Genomic DNA, 23545 nt, shown 5'->3' on the forward strand with positions numbered 1-23545 from the left:
TTCAAGGATCTGCCTTCACAATCTTGATTTAACTCGTGTCTGTAGTCTTAGATTCTATCCCTCAGAGCTTCACAGCTGATGTGCTACAGCACTAATAACCCTTGTGTGGCTTACACGTATGCCAAGGTACTGATCCCTGCAGTGAGCCGATGACTGCATTTCCCATACATATATTGTCATCTTCTTGAAGGTGTAATAAAGGTGTAATAAAGGTTCCCAGTCCCAGCTGCTTTTGCTTATTGTGACAAAACATTGTTATGATGGGCAGAAGGATGAGATGGTATTTTGGAAGGGACTTTATTGTTGGATGGTGTGTACCAGTTATTAATTTAAACCAAAATCAAAAATAAGGCTTATACTATGAAAACCAGTTCACAGATTATCTTGAGGTACTGATGGATTCGGAGCCAGTTTCGGGACCGTTCCTTTAGTTTGTTTTTTGAGTATGGCTGTAGGAGGGAGACAGGGAACACATTCTGATGTGCTGTGCTCCTCAGTTGTGATAATTGATGGATGATTTTCTCCTCTCCTACTTAGAGGTGTTATTGGAAGACAATGCAGAAATTATTTTTATTGTGACTTTTTGATATCTAAAAAAAGATATAAAGAACAAAATAACAAACATTCATATACTTACTATGTGACATAGATCATTAGCATAGAGATTAAAAACCTGGGTATACCCCTTCTCAATTGCATTTTCCTTACTCTCTGCCCAGTTTTACTAAAGAACCACTGTTTTGAACTTGGTGTTTATCATTCCAATTCATGTATTTATATGTGTACCACAATATGTAGTATTTTGAATATTTTTAAACTATAAATGTACCTGTTTTTTTAATTCAATGTAATATATTTTAGATTTATCCATCTTGATATGTGTAGCCTTATATTCTTTCTTAACTGCTCTATGGTATTCTTCTTCCCTGTTGATCGATATCAAAAGTTATTTCAAAAATTTAAGTTTTTGTGCAAATGTTTTCATATGTATTTTATTTAAGCCAAAAATCATCAAAGTTCAAAATATTTTTTGTTTTAAAAGTTAATGTGTGTTTTATTTAAGCCAAAAGTCATCAGAATTTAGAATGAATAACAAATTGAGTACTGGATCTTTGACTAAATGATTTGTATATTTTGTGACTGATCTCTAGTTGGATTTTTGCATTAAGAATATGAATCATTTACATTGCATGGCTAGAATACTGTTATGTTTAGGGACCAATGCCAATTGGAATATGTAAATAAGTTCTATACTAAGTGTTCATCCTAACTTAAATAGCTATCTTTGAAACTTTAAAGAAGAGCTTTAATAAAAGCCTTAACACAGTGAAGCCAATTTCAGCTTTAAATTGTAATTTTATGTTGAAAGTTGAACAGCAATTCGAGTATCACACATTGCCATATGTCTTATTTTACAATTTTGGGTATTTTCTTCCCTCAAAATCTCACATTTTTAGGTAAATAAAGTTAAACAAGAAAATGCTGTTTTAAATTCAGAAGTTCTTGAACAGAGAAAAGTCTTAGAAAAATGCAATAGAGGTATGTCTTTCTAGTCTTTTTTCTCAAATACATTCGTAATTTGTGTGATTTGTTTTGTGTCATTTTATACCTGTGCCTATCCTAAAGATTCTTATACACAAAACTTCTCCTATACTGTGCTTTCCTAATAGCAGGTTTCTCTCATTCTTATTATTTTATAACCCAAATTAGAGTCTGGTGACATCTAAAAGTGATTTCAGTTGAGAAACTAGGAACCCAACTCATTTTGAAACTTCAAATCTAAATACTGCTTCTGTTCTACATATATCCTGGGACTGTTGCCATTTTGGCTATCCCCTCCATATTTGTATATTTTATAGGTTATTAATAGAAAATCTCAATCCAGGTGAGATTAGTATAGCTATATAAAACATGCAACATAATGGAATAAAATTTTAAATTAAGAAGATGTGGGCTGGGCGGGGTGGCTCACGCCTGTAATCCTAGCACTCTGGGAGGCCGAGGCGGGCGGATTGCTCGAGGTCAGGAGTTCAAAACCAGCCTGAGCAAGAGCGAGACCCCAGTCTCTACTATAAATAGAAAGAAATTAATTGGCCAACTAATATATATAGAAAAAATTAGCCAGGCATGGTGGCGCATGCCTGTAGTCCCAGCTACTCGGGAGGCTGAGGCAGAAGGATTGCTTGAGCCCAGGAGTTTGAGGTTGCTGTGAGCTAGGCTGATGCCATGGCACTCACTCTAGCCTGGGCAACAAAGCGAGACTCTGTCTCAAAAAAAAATAATAATAATAAAATAAATAAATAAAGAAGATGTGGAAAAAGGGGCAAAGGGAAAGTGGAATTCCACTGATACACAACGTGCATACTTGCTCTGAAGTCTTGCACATTTCCTGCCTGTGTGTCTGAAATCTGACTCTAAGCTGTCTAGCAGCCAGTGCAATAAGAGATTCTTGATCATTTAAATGAATCACATGAAAATAAACCTAATGATTAGGAAAAGCAGACCTAGTCTCCTGATAAGTGGAAAATGTCGCCAATGGCTATTTCCAGAGGAAACTGTGTGTTTTTGTCAACAGTGACCTTATCATCCTTGTAAAACATAGCATCACGTCTCATGGGGGCCTGTTTCTTATGGTCCCCACTTTAGGACAAGGAAGTGATGACAAAGTTTGGTTCTACAAAAGTAATTCTAAGAGAGAGGACTTAATGTGCTGCTTGTTCTCCCTTTTCCCCTCAGCCACTGTCTTTCCTAGTTCAGAAGCTGCAGCACTAATCAGAAAAAACTTCTGACCCAGAGCCTTCCACATTGTTCTTGGTGGTAGCTCTCAATCTTTTCTTCATTCGTCAGCTTGGATTTTTGAGTATATGAAGGACCTTGTAGTGAAGTGTGGGAGGGGCACTAGATTGTAACATCTCTTCAGGTCTTTATGTATTTAAAGATAAAAATGACGTAGAAGAATTTTCAGTCTTGCCGCACTGTGCTAGCAACAGAGGGGTCTGCAAAGGTTAATCACATGGCTCTTGCCTTCAGAGAGCCCCCTTTCTAGGAAGAGAGATTCGGTAATAAATACATGACGAGGACCAACCTGATTTCTTTCGGAATCCGAGTCAGAAGGGCCAGGATATGTGAAAATTCACTTTTTATTACAGTGTTCTGGACACAGAAAAGAGAGGCAATTATCTTGCCAGGGCTTTGGATAGTCATAGTCTTCTTTGTTTTCCTCATGAAATTTCTTTTTAAAATAGGTTTGAAAATCCTTTAGCTATCGGGGACCTATAATTCCCACCACAAATCACCACTTACATTGCTTTGCTTGAGTAAGACTATTAGACTTTCTTCTGAGGAGGCAGTAGATTTACAGAGTACAGAGTCTGAAATTCTATGTCATTACCCAGCAAACCCGTCCTTAGTCAGTTAGGCTTGAAGTGTTCTGGCGGAACAGCATGTGAAAGCAGCCATTAAGTGAGCCTTTTTAAAGACTTTATTGAGATGACTCAGCTCAGGATCGAGGTGCCTCATCAGAGGCAGACGGAGGGTGTGTGTCCGGTGAGGCCACCAATGCCTCGGAGAGGAAGACTATGACAAAGAAGACTATGAGTATCCAAAGCCCTGGCCAGATAATGGACTCTTTTCTGCATCCGGAACACTGTAATAAAAAGCGAATTTTCGCATATCCTGGCCTTTTTGACTCGGATTCTGAAAGAAGTTATGTTGTGCCTAATTTCAGTAGCGTCATCACCCCCTCGGTCCTGTCAGTATCACTGTTAAACAAAATAGACCACTAACTGTCAAAAGTAGCAAAGAATTCACGTTGCTTTTATTTGACAGGACCCTCCTTTTGAAGGTTTCTGTCCTACTAAAGTAATTCTTTAGTACAAAGCTTTGATTCTTTGGGCCTGAATGGATCTAAGGTTGTTTCTCTCCTTTGTAAACATGGAGAATGCTTAAAAATAACTTACATATGTGTATATATATATATTTTTTTCTTTTTATGGTGGAAAATTTAGATTCATGTAGGGAAAGAAAAATCTCAACCTTTATAATCCAGAGGTAAGCACTATTAACATTTTAGTGTATATTTTTCTAATCTTAAAAAGCTATATATGTATATATATACATATATATAGTTTTTGTTAAATATGTTTATAACAAAGAGACAAAAAGAAGACCAATAAAAGAAATGTCTCTGTGCCTAGTGGTACCTTACAAACCCATGAACAGCCATCTCAGCTCCTGTCCTTCCCTTGAGTTTTTATCACTTCCCTTCTTTTATTTATAGTTTTTCCAAGTATGTATGTATCCCTAAAAGGCACATTATTTAATTTTGTGTGTTTTTGAACTTTATATAAATGAAAGCATTTTGCATATAACCTTCTGCAGCTTTTGTGTTAGTGAGAACATAGTTGTGTTATGTTTGTTTTCACTGCAGTATAATATTCCATTCAATGACTACACCAAAATTAATTTATCCAGTATCCAATAGGTGGAAATTTTTGAGTTGTTTCCAGTTTTTTGCTATTGTGAGTCATGAAAATTATGTTATTAAAATTATTGTATGTGTTTCCTGGTGCACATGTCCTACAGTTTCACTAAGATAAATGCCAAATGTAAAACTTTATCTTCAATTTCACCACAAAGTACCAAATTACTTTTTGAGTAGATCTGTCAGTTTACAGTCCTATTAACAGTACATTTGCTCCCATTGTTCTGTGTCTTTTTCAAACTTAATATAGCTGTCCTTTTTAATTTTTACCAATTGTCTCTTGGGTGGGTGTGGAAAGGTGTTTTTACTGTGCATTTCTGTGATTTCTAGTGAAGATGAGCATTTTTCCACATTTATTGACCTTTCATATGTTACCTGTTCCATGAAATGCCTATTGATGTGTTCTATCTGTGACTTTTAAAGAATAAAAATGAATTCATTTTGCACTAATTTTTATAACTTGTTTATTTAAAAAAAAAGTTTCATGACTATCTTTCCATTCACTAAATATGCTTATGCAGTATAATTTTGATGACAGAATAATATTTCTTGCACCACAATTTACTGATCCTTCAATGTTAGACCGTCTGGGTCTGTGGTCCCCAACCCCTGGGCCTGGTACTGGTCTATGGCCTGTTAGGAACTGGGCCGCACAATAGGAGATGAGTGACAGGTGAGCAAGCGGGTGAAGCTTCATCTGTATTTACAGTGGCACCCCATTGCTCCCATCGCTGCCTGAGCTCTGCCTCCTTTCAGATCAGTGTGGCATTAGATCCTCATAGGAGCATGAACCCTGCTGTAAACTGCATGTGAGGGGTCTAGGTTGCACCCTCCGTATGAGAATCTGATGCCCGATAATCTGAGGCTAGTTCTGGGGAGTAGCTGCAAATACAGATTATCATTAGCAGAGAGGTTTGACTGCACAATAAATGTAATGTGCTTATATCATCCCAAAACCATTCCTTGTCCCCCTCCACCAACCCCCGTCTATGGAAGAATCGTCTTCCATGAAACCAGTCCCTGGTGCCAGAAAGGTTGGGGACCCCTGATCTAGGTTATTTCATTGTTTTCATCAATGATGCAGAAAGCATCCTTACAACCCGATCTCTGTATGTGCTCCTGATTTATCTCTTAGAATATACATTCCTTGAAGTGGAGTCGTTGAGTCAAAGGGTATGGATAGTTTTACATTCTTGATTTACATTGCCAAGTTGCCCTCCAAAAGGGGCTTATCAGTTTATAGTGCCAGTGAGACATGGTTGACAGTGCCTGTATGAAGAATCTTCAACACCGTTTTTCATTCATATTCCTGATCATTTGTGTGGCATATTGTCTGTTTTCTTTTCCTCATCTTAAGTGTCCATATTAGCTGTGGAAGAGTATGAGGAGATGCAAGTAAACCTGGAGCTGGAGAAGGACCTCCGAAAGAAAGCAGAGTCATTTGCACAAGAGGTGGGTATCTTGTAGAGACCTAGTTTTTTATTTTTGTTTTTTTAAGGGACCTTGCAGATGACATATGAACAAAATTTTTGAGGTTGAATGAGAGCTCTTACCAGTTTGAAATAAGGGTCATCTGGTTAAGGAGGTAGATAGGGAATAGTATCAAGTTCACGGAACTTGATATCTGAAGATCTGTGTTCAAGTTTTGGGCATGTCAGTTACTAGTTGTATGACCTCAGAGCTGTCTCTTAGCCTCTAGGCTTCCCTAGAGGCTTTCCTCTTATCATCTGTAAAATGGGTGATGATACCAACCTAACAAAGTATATTTTAGAATCAAAGGGCACAATTTTAAGAAAATATTCTGTAAACTATAAAATGGGCAAGAAATTGCATTCAGAGATACCCAAACTTGTGACGGAAAATCTAGGATGAGTACAGGATGTCTATATGCTTCATGTAGCCTTAAAATCTGATCTCCATATGCCATCTCAGATAACAGTATGGTGGTATCAGTATTTCTCTTTAGCCATTGTACTGTGCTCTCATTATGCAAGTTGATTCTTCCACTAGCTGTGGAACATTGCCATGTTGTACATCTATTATCTCAGCCTTTCACCAGTGTGATGATTTTCCTCTCAATGTTAGAGATAAGCTTTGAGCTTCTCCTATTCTAGTTTACCTATTGACATGCAGTCATTGGCTATTTCATGGCTCTGGGGCTGGTTTCCAGGGGAATGGAGCTGATCTGCAGAGATATGCATCCTGTATAAGTATTTTGAATTTGTATGCAAACTGCGGGTTGAAGGAAAGTAGAGCAGCTAAGGAAATGTAAATCAGTCCTAGGTAGAAGTACCCAAGACATAGAAGGAAGACAAAGCATGGCATTATGGGAATGACATTTGAACATCAGATGATGGTTTTGTGGGGGAGTCTTTCTATGCTTAAGCCTTGCTGTGCTAGCAATGAACCCTACCTAAGGTTTAGGCCAAGTAGATCTGATTTGAAATATTATGATTCATTTTATTCAGAGAGTTTAATGAAAGGTGAGTAAATATTGTTCTCTTATTACTTGGAAGAAAGAAAAAAGAATTGAAGTGTGTCAGAGCTCTCTGGAAAAAGCTGCAGCAGCATAAATAATGCAACTAAATAATCAGTGGAAGGCTGAGATAATATGAAGTTGCCTTTATTGCAAAACTGAAAAGGTTGGCTGTTTTGACCCTCATGCCAGGGTCTCATTTCAAGACATGTTCAGTTTTCCATCTGTTGTTTGTATAATACAATGATGTTAGAATAAAAAGCAGCTCAGATAAAAACTTGAAGGCCATGCAGTAGCAGAGAAGATAGACAGAAGAAGCAAGGTTGCAGTAAGAGGACACAAATGAATGATTTACTCTGCCATCCACTTGGTTTTAAGCCTCGGTGGTTGGTGGAAACAGTGATGCTGACATGTTAACCCAGACAGAATGAGGAGGTAGAAGTTTGAAGAGAGAAAACAAGAGCAGTGAGGCTTACGTTACTGGTAGCACAAATATTTGCCATGGTGCTCAATAATTTTACAATGTCTAGATTCGGTCTACATAATAGTGAGAAGAAAAAAATTTTTTTAAGTAGTGCTAGATTGGAATGAGCATTTTTCCTTTTTACATGGTTTACAGATTCTTAGGTTTTCAACAGAAAACTACTGTTGAAAGGCACATGACTTAGTTTCACAAGAGGGTCCCACTCTTTGGCATTTTGTTCCTCAATGAGTTCAGCAAACATCTTATTGCGCCAGACACTGTGTTGACATTGGGAATGGAATGGTGAAGAAAGCAAATGTGAACCCTGCCCTCTTGGGGCTCACGGTCTAGAGCTTTGGGAATCAATTTTAAATATGATCTGCTTTATATTTTTGATTACAAAGGGAATATATGTATTTTGTAAAAAGAAACAATTCTCAAATGTGTAGTGAAAATTAAAAGTTTCTTCCCCACTCCTCCTATTCCTATTTAAAGAACAAAACCCAAAACATGATCCCCCTCAATAAGAAGAAAATAGTCAGTTGTCTCCATAACTATACTAAATTTTTAAATGAAGACTTTTCTTGTACTTTGTGAATATATTTTTCTTGCTATTTAGCATAGTTTGTCTTTTCTTTTTTAAGTTATAGGTACTTTGTTCAACATCTATCCCCAGTATAATGTGAGACTATTATATAATCAATTCTTTTTTTTCTCCAAACAACTCAGGTGATATTTCAGTGTTATTTTGGAAAGAGTGAATTATATATTAACAACATAAGATTTTCTTCTTATTCTTCAAAAAGGTTTATGAAATTTCTCTGAAATTCTAATACCTGTCCTGTGATTTGTCTGATAAGAGACCAATTTCATAACTCTAACTGATAAGTTCTTACCCTAGTTAAAAACCAAATTCATTAGTATTTGGTAACTGAGCATTTTGAAATACCTTTTAGAAAAGGAGGTGTGTAGAATTGTTTATTAAGCAATTTACATATATTAGTCACTAATACTAAAATAAAGTACTCAATAAAAGTATACTGTCTCCCTTCTCCCCTTTACTCTTCTGTTGACTACTTTCATCAATGGTGAAAAACTAAATGGTTTAACACAAAACATTACATCTAATAAATAGCAGAGGACATTCGCCAGATAATTAAGAGCCTGGGCATGTAAATCAGACAGATGTGGGTTTAAATCTGGTTTTACTACTTATGTTCTTGGGAAAGCTGCTTTGACCCCTTTGGGTCTTAGTTACCTTATTAGTAAAATGGGAGAAAACTACTTGACAGTGTTGTTGTAAGGATAAGATGATACAATGAATATAAAATGATTACCACCATATCTATCACATAGTGTTTAGTAAATGTTACCTGTTCATAGTAGAAGCACTTAACCATAGGATTGATGTAAGAGATGAAAATAATACATATAAAATAATTAGTAGAGTATATAAGGTAAGTTCTTGATATTAGCTATTACTATTAGTATTAATGTATTTTCAAGCAATAATAAAATTATTGTAGGATAATATGTGGGATGTGTAAAATATTGTAGGATGTGTAGGATAAATTATTTATACACACCTCCACCCCTGTTGGGGGCAGGAGTAAGGGTACTGAAGATTGTATAAAAATTAGGAATGAAATTATAGCAATCACTGCTTTTAAAACTCTTAGGCAGTTCAGAAATTGCCTTTAACATTTTAATAAAAACTGTGTACTTTGCTTTTGCTGAAGTTGCCATTGAAATATGTGGGATGGATTGGTATATATGTATTCTTGTACTGAACTTTTGCAGATGTTCATTGAACAAAACAAGCTAAAGAGACAAAGTCACCTTCTGCTACAGAGCTCTGTCCCTGACCAGCAGCTTTTGAAAGCTTTAGATGAAAATGCAAAACTCATCCAGCAACTTGAAGAAGAGAAAATTCAGCATCAGCAAAAGGTAACGGATTTTATTCTGGAGTCTTAGGTACACACAGACATATGTACACACGTATATTTAAAATGAAAGGAGTCAGCCAGTCATTTGTAGTTCTATATTTTGCCTTAGTTACTAAGTCCTTCCAGTGACCTTTTAGAAAAAAATACCAAATGAACTTAATTTATTTCCAAACTAAAATTTATAGCACACTGTTGTAGACTTTACATTGATCTTTAGACTGTCCAAGGGGTCATAAGAAGCAAAGGGAAAGAGATATGACTCAAAAATAGCTTTGATAATGCAGAGTCTGGACTTCCGTTTTTTGGAAACATTGCGTTTTTAGGAGACTGTACACTGAGAGGCTATATTAGTCTCAGAGAGCTTGTTGGAGGTCATAGGTTTTATTCAAAGAAGGAGTAAAAGAAAAGTCCATGTTAGTAGTAATTGTTTGCTTAGAGAAAATTTCTGACTTGGTAAACTTGTACAAATGTATATGTTTAAAGACTTCCTAAGTGGTTATTTCAGTCTGTATGAGTGGAGCTATTCCAGCTGACACAGCCTACCTCTGTGTGCTAGGCAGAAAGGATAGTCATCGTGGGAGGGGAGAGGAGGTGGGAGAGGAGAGGTGAAGAGGCAGAACAAAGACTTTCAACCTAAAGAAACCACTTAAGAAAAATTACATCAATATTTGTACTGCTTACCATGCGCCTACTTGGGGAAGGAAAGGCTGTTAGCTGCTGTTTGTTGTCACCTGTCAAAGTCTCTGTGAGCAGCAGCACTGACATTTAATCCTTGGAAGTTCTGAAGTTTTTATGAAATCAGTGGTGAGGTTGAGTTGATTTTATGTTTCCTCAGGAAGACGTGTCTGTTGGTATATGTGTAGAGTGCCTCTGGACAGATAGGTGGTGATCGTCCCTGGGAAAGAAGACTGAGAAACAGAGTAAGAGGGAAAGAATTTCTTTCTTTTTTGTTCCCAAGTGCAGGAATTACCTTTTCAAATAAAGGTGAAAAAATGTTTTTTTTTTTTTGTTTTTTTTTTTAGCTTATTCTAGAATTTAACTTTTGGTTCTGGAAAGTCCAACTACTTGCAGTTGAGTCATTTAGTAAATAATACATGCCTAGAATGTACCGAATTGAACTGAGCTATAGGAATAAATTATTGTACGCATACCTTGTTGGATAGGGATAGAGATACTAAAGATTAGGTAAAAGTCATGAATGAAATTACAGCAATAATTACTTTGATTTGTTATGCTCTCTATATAGTTGTTCTGGATTATCTTTCATGTGCAGATGCTCCTTGATTTACAATGGGATTATGACCTAATAAACTCATCATAAGTTGAAAATATTGTACATTGAAAATGCATTTAATACACCTAACCTCCTGAATATCATAGCTTAGCCTAGCCTGCCTTAAACATACTCAAACACTTACATTAGCCTACAGTTGGGCAAAATCATCTGGCAGCATAGAACACTGCGGAGTATTGGTTGTTTGCTCTGGTGATCACAGGCCGCCTGGGAGTGGCAGCTGGCCGCAGCCGCCCAGCCTCGTAAGATAGTATACCACATATTGCTAGCCTCGGAAAAGATCACAATTCATAATTCGACGTATGATATCTGAATGTGTATTGTTTTTGTGCCATTGTACACTCAAGTAATTGTAAGTCAAACCATCATAAGTCGGGGACCAGACCATCTGTATGTGGCTTAAAATATTTCTTCCCTGTCTGTAAATTCCTTGTAGATTCAGCAATCTTTTAAGCACAGCATATTATTTTTGCAGTTATAAAAATAACTTATGTTCCTTATAATAAACAATTTTATAAATATAGGGAAAGTTAATCCCATATTTTGGTGCATATCTAAACTTTATGTAAATATATAATTTTACAAGCATATATATTGTTTGTTTAAATGGAATCATACCACACATACTATCGTGTAATCTGATTTTTTTCTTTTTTTCTTTTTTTTTTTTGATTTTTTTTCAATTGGTAATATATATTCCCATGTCACTTTATGGTAAGCTATGTGATTTTAAATGGTTACATAGTATTTCATTTAATGAACATGCCATAATTTATTGAATCAATAATATTGGTGGACATTTAGGTTATTTCCAGCTTTTCATTGTCATAAAGAGCACTTTAATGAATATATTTACACACTTGCCTGAATATTCTATTTATTTAGAGACAGGGTCTCACACTGTCATCCAGGCTGGAGTGCAGTGGTAGGATCATAGCGCACTGCAACCTCCAATTCCTGGCCTCAAGTGATCCTCCTGCTTCAGCCTCCCCAGTAGCTGGGACCACAGATGTATGCCACCACACCTGGCTAATGTTTTAAAATTTTTTGTAGAGATAGAGTCTCACTATGTTGCCCAGGATGGTCTTGACCTGCTGACCTCTAATGACCCTTCTGCCTTAGCCTCCCAAAGTGTTGGGATTACTGGCGTGAGCCACCACTCCTGGCCCGTATCTGAATATTTTTAAAAACAAATTCCTAAAAGTGGTATTACTGAATTAAGGGCCTTTCCTTCTTCTGTTCTTGGGAAGGTTTTTGATACCAATTACCAAATTGTGCCTGCAGAGGTGTTTTCACCTTTGCAGGTGAAAAAATTCCCTACCTGAATTTTTCCCTAAAAAAAAAAAATGGGTACAAAAGCATTAATCTGTTTTAAATGAATTTTAATTATTTTACTTTTGTATAAAAAGATGTAAAGATTAAGATGTCTGGTACATAACTCCCCAGTAAATTTATATTAAATCAAAGAGCTGATCATGATTTTAAGTATTATTTTTATCCAGAATTTGTGTGGTTTTAAAGATGGAATCTTTTTGCAGTGAAGTACAGAGTCAAAGGGCAATATGTATTTATTTTTTCCCTTTTCTTTGACAAAGGGAAAACTATCACCCCATAAGATATTGTTTATAACTTATAGGTCAAAGAATTAGAAGAGCAACTAGAAAATGAAACACTCCACAAAGAGATGCACAGCCTCAAACAGCAACTGGAGCTTCTAGAAGAAGATAAAAAGGAATTGGAATTGAAATACCAGAATTCTGAGGAGAAAGCCAGAAATTTAAAGCACTCAGGTAAAAGCACGGAGTAGGCTACTGTGTCTTCTTATTAATCTGTAAATTACTGATGCCCAGTATAAAATCTAGCATATAGTTAGTTAAGAACACTTACTAAATGCTATAGAAAAATATCAAGATTTGGTTTTAAATTCCTCCATCTCTAACAATTGCAATTCAGTTAGACAGCTGCTGTGATCAAATGATTCACCAGTATTTTCAACCTCTTTTTTGAACCTAGCATCTTTGTGAGCATAACATACAGAATTATGACAGAGATACCATTAGCATGGGAAGACCAAACATTTTAGCATTTCTTAGAGCTTCAGAGATGAGTATGTGTTGAGTATTTTATTTTGTTCATTTTAGAGTGCTTTTGTTAAAATATTAAACTTTTTAAATACTGCCATCATCTTTGGTGTTCACACTACCTTCATCTTTGCTGTCTAATTATACACATGAAATAATACTTTCTATATCACACTGAACAATGAAACAGGCAACAATATATACATTAAATGGAAAAACTTTTAAAACACCAGGGAATACTTACATCAAAAGATTTATTCATTCAGTTCTAGAAGGCTTAACAGGAATGTGTGAGTTAGATTACTACACATGCATAAGTCTCTGTTGGAAAGTAGGTAATTTAAGGAGGCAGGTACATTTCCTTTATAACAGCTTCAATATTCACTTCAGATATTTTTGGTTAATTTTATACTAGAATTTTGAAATCTGTGCAGAAGAACCATGTAGGCTTCTTTCCTTATAAAAACACTCAGTGCTTTCTAATCCACAATGAAAACTGATTATAATTTTTTAAAAATTGATTCAAAGTTAAGAAATTTTATTCCATTCTTTTTAGTGAATATCAGGGTATCCTGTGGCCAAAGCCCTCTTTAATATGAATGAAGGAGGCAGACACTAGAGATATTTGAGATTCAGTTTTGAATGTGTTTTATTTAGTGTCTGCTGTGTGTGTACCCAGCTGTACCCTAGGATAAGTAAGAAATAGAGAAGATAAGAGACCAGGCCTTTTGTCTTCAGAGAACTCAAATTCCCATTGTAGAGACAGACACGTGCACATGACATGACTGGAGGATTCTTGGTGTTGGAGAACGTAGTCCACGCTGCCTGTTTAAGTGTTGAGAGTAAAAACAAGTGGATGAGTCACTGAGGGTACAGTCAGTCATGGAAAGTGGAGTGGCTGTGGACAGAGAGAGCCACCTCTGAATGCAGACAGTACTCAGTACCTCTTTTATTTCCAGAATATGCATCAAAAGAGCAAAAAGTTTTCTTGAGTTACATTTAGGAATCTGAGTTTGGTTAAAATCAAGGACTCTAGCATTTTCTAGTTTTTGAAGGAAATTAGGCAGAGGAGAGAAGTATGCAGCTATTAAAATTCATTACTAAATGTCACCTTTAAAATTAATTCTGCACTTCTAAAGTCAAGTATTAACAATTTCTTAGTGTTTTTGAGTAGCATACCCCATTGTTAACAAATATTTCTTCAACCCACTCAGTGCTTGCTTCCCACTGTCGGCCATTGTTCTGCATTTTTTTTTTCTTTTCTGAAGTTGTATAGACAGCAAAAAGATGGTAATATTCTAACAGATGGGAGGCCTCTCTTGCATTAGTGAGAGACTAGATAATAAAGTGTTTAAAAAGTGCTGCAGTTTCATAAGGACATTTCCAAGTTGGCCTTAATAAAAAGAGCTTGCTTTTTCTTTTACATGTATAAACGGTGTGTAGTTGCTTATTTCAGCTCTCTTCTGAATGCTTGCTTTCTGTGCAGTCGATGAACTCCAGAAACGAGTGAACCAGTCTGAGAATTCAGTGCCTCCACCTCCTCCTCCTCCTCCACCACTGCCCCCTCCACCTCCCAATCCCATCCGGTAAGCGCACCAAGGAAGAGGGCTCTGCGTCAGACATATGTTAACAAGTCAGTGGTATCCTTTTTTGTTATTGTTGTTTAATAATTTTGCATCATTAGACGGGCCATGGAAAATATGGCAATTCTCTTGGAAAATTTTCTAAAGGCCAGTATATTATTATTGCCTTCTTTTAGGGGGGCTTAGAAAACATCTGTCGAATAAATTCTTGTGGCCTACAAGTGTTCTTCTGTTGTAGATGTTGACATTCCACATAGATGTTCCAACCCAAGGAGCTAAACATTTTTTCATCTTAGATACTCTAGTGTTAAATTTTTATTCCATACCCTTAAGATTTCCTTTACCTGTAAGACAAAGGAATTTTGGGCTGCTCTGGAATGCGTTTATCTTTTTCTCTCACTAATTCGAATTTGAAACGCTCTGGTTTGTTCAATTATTTTTAAAATAAAAGTGCTAAACTAAAACTTAAACATATTGTTAAAAACTAGTAATTAAATTAAAATGACTAATTTTTTATCACTAACCTTATCTGTAAGCCTTTTATAAGGCTGAGAGAGGAAACTTCCATAAGAAAAATGAATTATGTTTGATTTCTTGTGACAGGAAATCATATGCAGACAGGAATTCACTTTTTCTGAAGCTTAAGGTGACTCGAATGGTATTGAGTAGCTGACTTAAGCACAATACACACTAGGAGATCTAGAGTCAAATTTTGCCTTCTTTGTGGTTCTATATGCCACCACCCAGAATTACATAATACAACCGTCTTGCTGTGGTGACAACTTACCTCCTCGCGTCATGATGTTAGTAGCTGCTTTTGTATAATTTATTCTTGAATAAATGGCATTTAAAAACTTTTGCTAGGTTCTTTACCTTTCATTAACTCATGTGATTTGTTTAATCTTTAATCCTTTCACACAGAGAGGCCATTTATCCGTACTTTGTACCTTTGCTGATCCATCTGAATTGAATGTGTAGCATGTTCCTCCCACGCAACTATGAAAATGGGACTTTGCTTTTTAAAAAGATTCTCATTAGTTTTCCTTACTGGGTAGGATATGACATAATCTACTTTACGCCATTGAAGTTAGTTAAGGCAAAATAATTTTTACACATGATAGATCCAAGAGTCAATTGAAAGAATTTCAGGTATTTTAAATTCTTTCTTTCCTGGGTAGCTAAATCTGTAGGAGATATTCTGGATTTGACATTTAAAATTGGAAATTCATCACTTTGATCTTTCTCTAAGGTCTAGAATTTTGAGCTGATAAGAAAGGTCACTTCTGTGTATGAAGAGGGAGAACTATTAAAAAGCAATTACAATCTTGCTGTTGGCCTTTAATTTGTATTCAGAGAAATGTTGAGAGGCCCTAGAATTTAAAGTATAACCTAAATAGAATTTTTTCCTAAAGAGCACTTCACAGTTATACTAACAAATGAATGTGGGGTTTAGGACTACGTATATCTCAAGTATGAACTCGTTTATAAGGCTCTTTAAAGAAAATTTTTATTAAATAATATGAATGACTTTTATTTTAAGATGAATTTAATAGTATGGGACATAATTTTTCAGAAAAGGTTTTTTTTTTTTGGATGAAAAGTGCTTTCTTGTCAGAGAAATACATTTGCATACGTATCGAGTTTCAGTGGATTTTGAATCCACCAATTAAAGTTTCCCAACTTTGTTCCTGAGCCATTTGTTTGACCTTCATATAGATCATGGTTAGAAATGAAAGTAGGGGGAAGAAAGATTAGGGCCATGGCTTCTGTAAGTGGCCTTAATGCTTTTCCTTCCTCTTCCTGTCATTTGACCTAGAGAATAGGTAGGAGAGAGGAAGGAGAGGAAGAAGGCATACCTCGGTAATTTTTGTACTAGCGGTAGTAAAAATAAGACAGGTCCCGGGCAGATATGGTTCATGGGGAGAAGTTAGGTAGTAGTTAGGATTCTTTAGAGAAACAGAACCAATAGGATGTGTGTGTATGTGGATACAGATATAGATAGATATAAATATACATTTATTATAAGCAATTGGCTCATGCAATTATGGAGGCTGACAAGTCCCAAGGTCTGTAGGGCCAGCCAGCTGGCCCCGTAAAAGAGCTGATGGCATTGTGCGAGTCTGAATCCAAAGGCCTGCAGTATAGTTCCATTCCAAAGGCTGGCAGGCTCAAGACACAGAAAGTGGTGATGTTTCAGTTCAAGTTTAAAAGCAAGAAAAAGCAAATATCCTAGTTTGAAGGCATTTAGGCAGGAGGAATTCTCTTATTTGGGGGAGGGGTCAGCCTTTTTGTTCTATTCAGGCCTTCAAATGAGGGCCACTTACATCAGGGAGGGCAGTCTGCTTTACTCAGTCTGACTTGAATGTTGATGTTATCCAAAACACCCTCACGGAAGCACCCAGAGTAATATCTGATCAAATATCTGGACTCTCCATGGCCAAATCAAGTTGACACACAGAACAACCATCACAGTGGCCAAGAACACATCTTAACTTCAAGGTGAAAATTCTCCACTCAGGTGTTCTACCTTGGGGTAACACTTGCTTGAATCTTTTAACCATTCAATTGAAATGGCAGCGAAATGTGGCGATGATAGCCAGAGGTTTGGATTATGGGTCCCAGATGTCTTGTCCTACTTTTTGTCTGTCCCATGACTCCTACCCAGTCTGTTTTTTTATAATCTAAGCTCCATCTTGACTGGGATTTTTTTTAATTTTTTTTTTTTTCATTACAGATGATTTTTCTTTGGTACCATATGTCTTCAACTTAATGCTTCAACTCAGTACATTTTAAGCTAACATTTTCTGTCATCTACTGGTAGTTTATACTGACGAATATGAATTCTTCAAATGCGTAAATATTTGTAAATACTCTGAGCAGTACAAATAAATTTCTGCTTTGTGATTTTTATGTACAGTAATGCACATTCTCAACATTTCCTCTCAAAACCAAAGGTGGGGTCATTACAGCGTATGGGGAGAGGGTGAGGAGGGGCTTCTGAGTAACGAGAATGCTCAAGCCCACCCTGCCACGGAGCAGTGACAAGGACATATTGAATACTCTTGTTATTCAGTTGACAGGGTGGAAAAATGAACAAATAAAATTTACGTTATTTCATTCCTTACAACTTTTGTAATAAAATTTGTTTATTTCAAATTATGGTTTCTAACTTTTGTGTAAATAGTTTAATTCCATTTTGGACCATTGTGAGCCCAAAGAAGATAAACTAGATGAAGTCAAAAGTACAGTGATTGATTGTTTTCCAATTGGGAAGGCTAGATAGCCTACATAGAGCAGGATACGGTTTTTTTCTTCTTACTGTGCTTTGTTGGAGATTGTCCAGTGTGTTTGGGAATTTGAAGAAAAGACAATTAGCGGATTAGTAATATAACTGAAAGTTGAAGTGAAAAGTAAAAAAAATCTAAAAATTACAGTGATTAAGAAACATTGGGTTGTTCCACCTTCTGAGCAAATATTACTCCGTAGGTCCATTTGTCCCTTTTGCTAAGGGCCACATTATCCCTCTCCTTTCCTCCAAGTATTTTTTTTCCATTGCTGGCTTCCCAGCTTGGCTTCCTCAGGACTGTATTTTGTCATATATAGTTTACCACACTGAAGACATTTACAATCTAGTTGAAAGAATTCAAAAATTCTTGATTCATTTGTTTTTTGTAAACTTTTTATGGGGGAAATGATAACATGTGCAGAAATGCACACAAACTTATGTACAGTTTTAAAATAATATAAAATGAACATCCATGTCATCACCTCCAAATCAAGGAATAGAACAATGTACCCTAGAATCCTTTCTTTTTATCCTTTCCCAAACATAACCCGTCCCTCCCTAATCACTATCCTGACTTTTATGGAATCATTTCCTTGCCTTTTTTGAAGAAAAATTTTCCTGCCTACCTATGTATCTCTAAATTATCATAAATATCTATCTATAGAGCCTGGTTTCAAACTTTATGTAATTGGAATTTTCGTATATCATTGTGTCTTGCTGTTTTTACTCTGTATTGTTTTGTAAGATTCATGTTATTTTATGTGGCTGAATTTCATTCATATTCATTAGTGTATTATTCATCTTATGAGCATCTCAAAAGGTACTTATTCATTGTGGTGCTGATGGACATTTGAATTATTACCAGTTCTGAGAAATTATGGTAATTCTACATGAACATTCTTGTGCATGTATCCTGGTGTACAAGTGTTTGCATTTCTTTAAGATATATAGCAGTAGAATCCCTGGCTCATAGGATATGTGTATCTTTAGTCCTACTAGATAATTACAATTTTTCAGGGTGGTACTACCAATTTATGTACTCTCTTCAGTTTGAGAATTCCTGTTACTTCACAAGCCCAACACTTGATATCATCAGACTTACATAATTTTTTGCTTACATAATTTTTCTTATCTGATGACTATGTAGTGATACCTCAGAGTAGTTTAATTTGTGTTTTCTTAATAACTAATGAAGTCAAGCACCTTTTTTTGTGTGTGTATTGGAAATTTGGACACCCTCTTTTATGGAGTTTCAGTGTTTTTGTCCATTTTTGTATTGGATTATCTGCTTTTTTTCATGATTTATATAATTTATGTATTCTATAACTTTTCATTCTCTATAGGATCTTTTAATATACTGGGGTTTTAAAATGTTAATGTGGCAAAATTTATCATTTTATTTTACATAGGTTTAAAAAAATGGACTAGAGCTTATTTGGTCTATACCATGCAGGTTCAGATGTTTTTGTGCCCATATTTCATAAGTAGATATTTACTGATAATATACAATAGTTTTTTTATATGAAGCATTCTCTAATTCTTTTCATCCTCACCTCTCCTTCAAATGTATTACATAGATAGCGGTTTCTGAATTTTATGAGTGGATATTGAAATTTTTTCTGTATCTATTTTCCTTTGTAAATATGTATGCATTGTATTAGTAATTATAGCAGTGCCCTCCCTCCAGTAGTAATTAGTTTGGTTTTACACAGAAAGAGATGAGACATGTTGTTTTTTTTTCTTTGTAAGGTTAGGAAAAGTTTGACATTATTAAAAATGGAAAGTAGGTTATTTAAATTCTAGTTATATATTCATGCACGTACAGAAGAGTTGGATTTCTACTGATTATTTAGAATCTATACATTTTATTTGTTGGATCATAAGGCATCCAGTAATCTCCTGTTGATCTTTTTTTTCTTTTTCTCCCAAAGATCCCTCATGTCCATGATCCGGAAACGATCCCACCCCAGTGGCAGTGGTGCTAAGAAAGAAAAGGCAGCTCAACCAGAAACAAGTAAGCATTGCTTCCATTCAGTTTGCTTTAAGTGGTTAATGCTGTGCAGTTTTTCAGCAATTCACGTTTGTTAAGTTCTTTGACTGTGAACAGATTGTCAGGAGAGAAGTGTGAAGAACTTAATAGCTGTAAGAATGGACCATATAATCGTTGTTTTCTTCCTATAATTTATTGTCTAGAGGGGATAAAAATGTACACATGTTGCTGTCATGAGAGATATGCTAGGAAATATGTTTTCATTTAGGGACAGGTCACTTTGGGGTGCAAAGGAAAGAGAGGAGTAAGTCCAAATGAGGGATTTAAGAAAAGACTTCTTAGAGTCGATAGCAAGTGAGCTGAGACTTTATCAAGTACTTTCTATGTACTGCTCCAGTCTGGTGTACTGGAGATGCAAGATATACAAGTTACATTCTAGCGTAGCCAGATATGAAGTAAACAAATGACCATGCAAGCAAATGTATAATTACTTAAGTACAATTAAGGAGGAGTACACCTTTCTGAGAGATTATAGAAAGGGACTGCGGGAGTTAGAAAGCGATGTTCAAGCTCAATAGTTGTGCATTTAGAACATTGGGTGGGGGTGTTTAGGGTAAAATCAGTTCGGACAGAGGACCAGCAGATTCAAAGGTCCAAAATGGAGAAGAAGCTTGGTATATTAGAAAACTAAAAGAAAGTTGATATGGCTAGAACATGAGGTGCGAGAGAGGTGGTCTGATAGGTAAGGGGAGCCACATTCTGGAGGCCAAGGTGAAGGTTCTAGAATTTCTCCTAAGAGCAGTAGAAGTCTTAAGTAGGGGTGTAATGTGATAAGATTTGTCTTTTTCTTTTTTTTTTTTTTTTAAACAAACACTCTGGCTGTAGTGGTCACAGAGGACAGACTGTAGAGGGCTCTGGTGTTTGAGTTATTTCTACCTCTCTGGCCCTGAGCAGATTGCAAGCTCTATGAGGGTTTGCTCTTCTGCACAGCCTCCCGTAGCTTTCCTGAATGTTGAATGAATTGAAGTTTGGACTTAGTCTTCTCTTTTTTAGCAGGAACCTTGCCAGCACCATTACAAATGGAAGCCAATTTCATCTCTGTGAATTGGCTTTCTGTGCCCACCTCTTGTAACCCTTTGGAATCTATTCCTATGTACATTAGTGGGGCTGAAAGGCAAATTCTGTTTTGCACAAGGCATTGCAGGATTCTGAAGCAGTCCTTCCTTTGGTGATCTGCTGGGCAGCCCTGCTCCTGGATTACTGGCTATTAGCTTTTTCTGACACTGTAATTTCAATTTTATTTTGATTTTTTTGGAGGGGAACAATTGGTATATCCTAGAGGGCTGGGGGAAGTCCAAATAAAATAATTTTCCCTTTAAAGTAGATCACACCATCAACTTGTCAACCTCGATATCACCCTTAAATTAAAAATTAAAAATTATTGAGTGAATAAATCCACAATGATAAAATGCATGATGAATTAATGTAGAACATCAAACATTGGGATCATCTATGTTTGCGTTTATAACACAGGGACTAGTCTCCCTGTCACTGTGTTTTCTTTTGGCATCTTATGAGGGCATTTAACCTATGGTTGGTAAGGTTTTCACAGAGTTTTAAAATGGGGAAAACTTTGATTCCTAACTTTTGGCTCATAAATAGCTTAATTATAAGGAAGGTCTATGGAATATTTTATTATTTTCTTACAATACGATTGTAAGAAGTCATTACAACCTTTGAAGTTAATAACTCTGATTTTGACAAAAATGTATTTATCGGACCAGATCTAAGATTTCAAAGGTATGCCTGCTGTTTAATCAAATATTTAGGTCATTAGTTTGTTTATATTTTCTTACCTCTCTGTGCCTCAGTTTGCTAATCTGTAGAATGTGGGTAATAGTAGTTCCTATTTCATGGGGTTATTGTGAGAATTAATGAGTCTTACAACATAAAAAGTGTTTAGAGTAGTGTCCAGCACAGAAAATGCTCAAAATGGGTTAGCTAAAAAAAAAAAAAATGGACAAGGTGGCAGCCACCCTTTTGGAGGGACAAAGGGCATCTTTATTCAGAAGGTTCTTACAATTATTGTAGTTAAGGAAATTTCCTTAACTTTATGACCTTGTGTCAAATTTGAACTTGTTCAACCATAATGTATTCTTTAGAAATTTTGTACATTGTGGTGGCATAAGATTTTTTAAAATGCCTTTATAAAAAAAGTTAGTGAAAGGGAAGAGTAATCCTGTGGAATTTAGAAATTCATTTTAGTTTTTCTAGGTAATAACAGAAGGTTTTATTGAGTAATAAGGTGATGGTTTTGTCTGTGGGTCTCTTTTTTTTTGAGGAACTAACTTATTTTTCAAGTGGGTCTTAAAATTTAAGCCCCAATTAATTACATGTAGCTTTCTGATCCAAGACTGACCTTGAAGCACTAACTCAAAGAACATTTGATTTTATTTTCCTGTGGCAGTTCAATAACATTAGACCTGTTGTCTTCATTTGTCCCTTCTCTGTAATCTCCAGTATCCTGCATATTTCCATTGTCCCCCTGATTACATGCTTTTGTGAGACAATTACCAACTGTGTGATTGCAGAAAGAATTACAAAACATACCATGAGCTCTCTGTAGGTGATTCTTGCAGATTTATTAGAACTGCTTAATAGTTTAGAAGTTCGTATAGATTGCTTTTTGCTGGTTCAAAAACAGGGTTGGTGAGAGAGAAAGCTTGTGTAGCTAACCTAGCGTTGCCCTTGTATTGCGCCTGAGTAGGGAATCTGATAAGAGTGATTTCTTTTCCTTAAAACCAATTAAGGCTTTACATTTGAAAAAGACTGAGAAATTAAAGCCTGGTTTATAATCTGTGTACAATACAGATAGTGGCACTTCTCTGAATTATCACTATGATTCTGGCAAGCAAATATAAGAAACTACTTTAAATTCCTGCTATGTTAGATGCTGTAGCAGATTTGAATGGTGTTGACCATAATTCTCCATCTGTCTGCCTTAATTAGTTTTTGTATGGTGCATTTAATTGGGTTTCAGTCATTCCTTACAGAGTGCTAATCCGTTTGTAGGCGGTGTTCCTACTGCCACGCAGCTCTTCCTGGTCTCAAAATGGCAGCCTTTCTGAATAATCAAATGTTTTTTTAACGTGTTTTCTAAATTCCCAGCAATAAATCCCACAACCATACCAGGTATTGAATGTAAGATCTGGGTTTTATCTCCTCTGCCTTTGAATAGGGTGAGCAAAAGCACCGTGTAGCGCACAGTAGATAGATATTCATGTATCTAGTGAGTGAGTGAATGAATGAATGGATTTCTACCCATGGTAATTGATTTGTCCCCTCCTTGATGTTTGTGAGCCATTAGTAGAAGCTTTCTAAGAAAATGCCACTTGAGAGCACATGGTTGATCAACCCACAGTTTTGTCATCTTTCATTTACTGGTGGATGAGTTCTAACTTTGGTGGCCATGTTTCTTTCCCATATTGCCTGGCAAAAGATATTTATGTAACTTGTGGATCTGAAAAACGTTTGGATGTTGAGAAATGTGAATTCCCAGCATTTCAGTGGCTTCTGAGGATGAGAGAACTCTATTTGAAGTTAGGACTGTATCAGAAAACCCAGGTTGTGCAGTGAATGTAGCAGCGTCCATCACTGTGGAGCTGTAGATGTGAGGATAATGGAAACTTCTGGACTCTCTTTGGCACTTGCACAAGAGGAATGGCTACCCAGGGTTAAAGTGGAGTCTGGTTATGTAGGAGGGGGAAAAAAAAGCCATGATTTAGACCTCCTTAGCGTAAAGCCTGACACTAGAGCTAAATTTAGCTTGGGGATACAGTTGTGATGGCCTCCCTTTAGAAGTCAGCCTTTTGGGGTTTAGTAATTTTTACTCAAATAGTAAAAATATTAATAGCCATTTAAAGCCACAAGTACACAAGTCAGT

At 36.1% G+C, this 23545-nt stretch overlaps 1 protein-coding gene across 3 annotated transcripts in view; it reads left to right on the plus strand.

Moving 5' to 3' along the window:
* Nucleotides 1-23545, plus strand: part of SHTN1 (shootin 1) — a 126259-nt gene that overhangs the window by 71600 nt on the left and 31114 nt on the right. For all 3 annotated transcript variants that reach the window (XM_076009761.1, XM_012774934.2, XM_012774959.2), the window contains exons 7-12: nt 1458-1539; nt 5841-5935; nt 9223-9369; nt 12299-12452; nt 14230-14329; nt 19544-19626. In XM_076009761.1, the coding sequence (XP_075865876.1) occupies nt 1458-1539; nt 5841-5935; nt 9223-9369; nt 12299-12452; nt 14230-14329; nt 19544-19626 (661 nt within the window). The remainder of the gene's footprint in view (nt 1-1457; nt 1540-5840; nt 5936-9222; nt 9370-12298; nt 12453-14229; nt 14330-19543; nt 19627-23545) is intronic.

The sequence above is a fragment of the Microcebus murinus genome, chromosome 14 (genome assembly GCF_040939455.1).
Source record: "Microcebus murinus isolate Inina chromosome 14, M.murinus_Inina_mat1.0, whole genome shotgun sequence".
Classification (NCBI taxonomy): Eukaryota; Metazoa; Chordata; class Mammalia; order Primates; family Cheirogaleidae; genus Microcebus; species Microcebus murinus.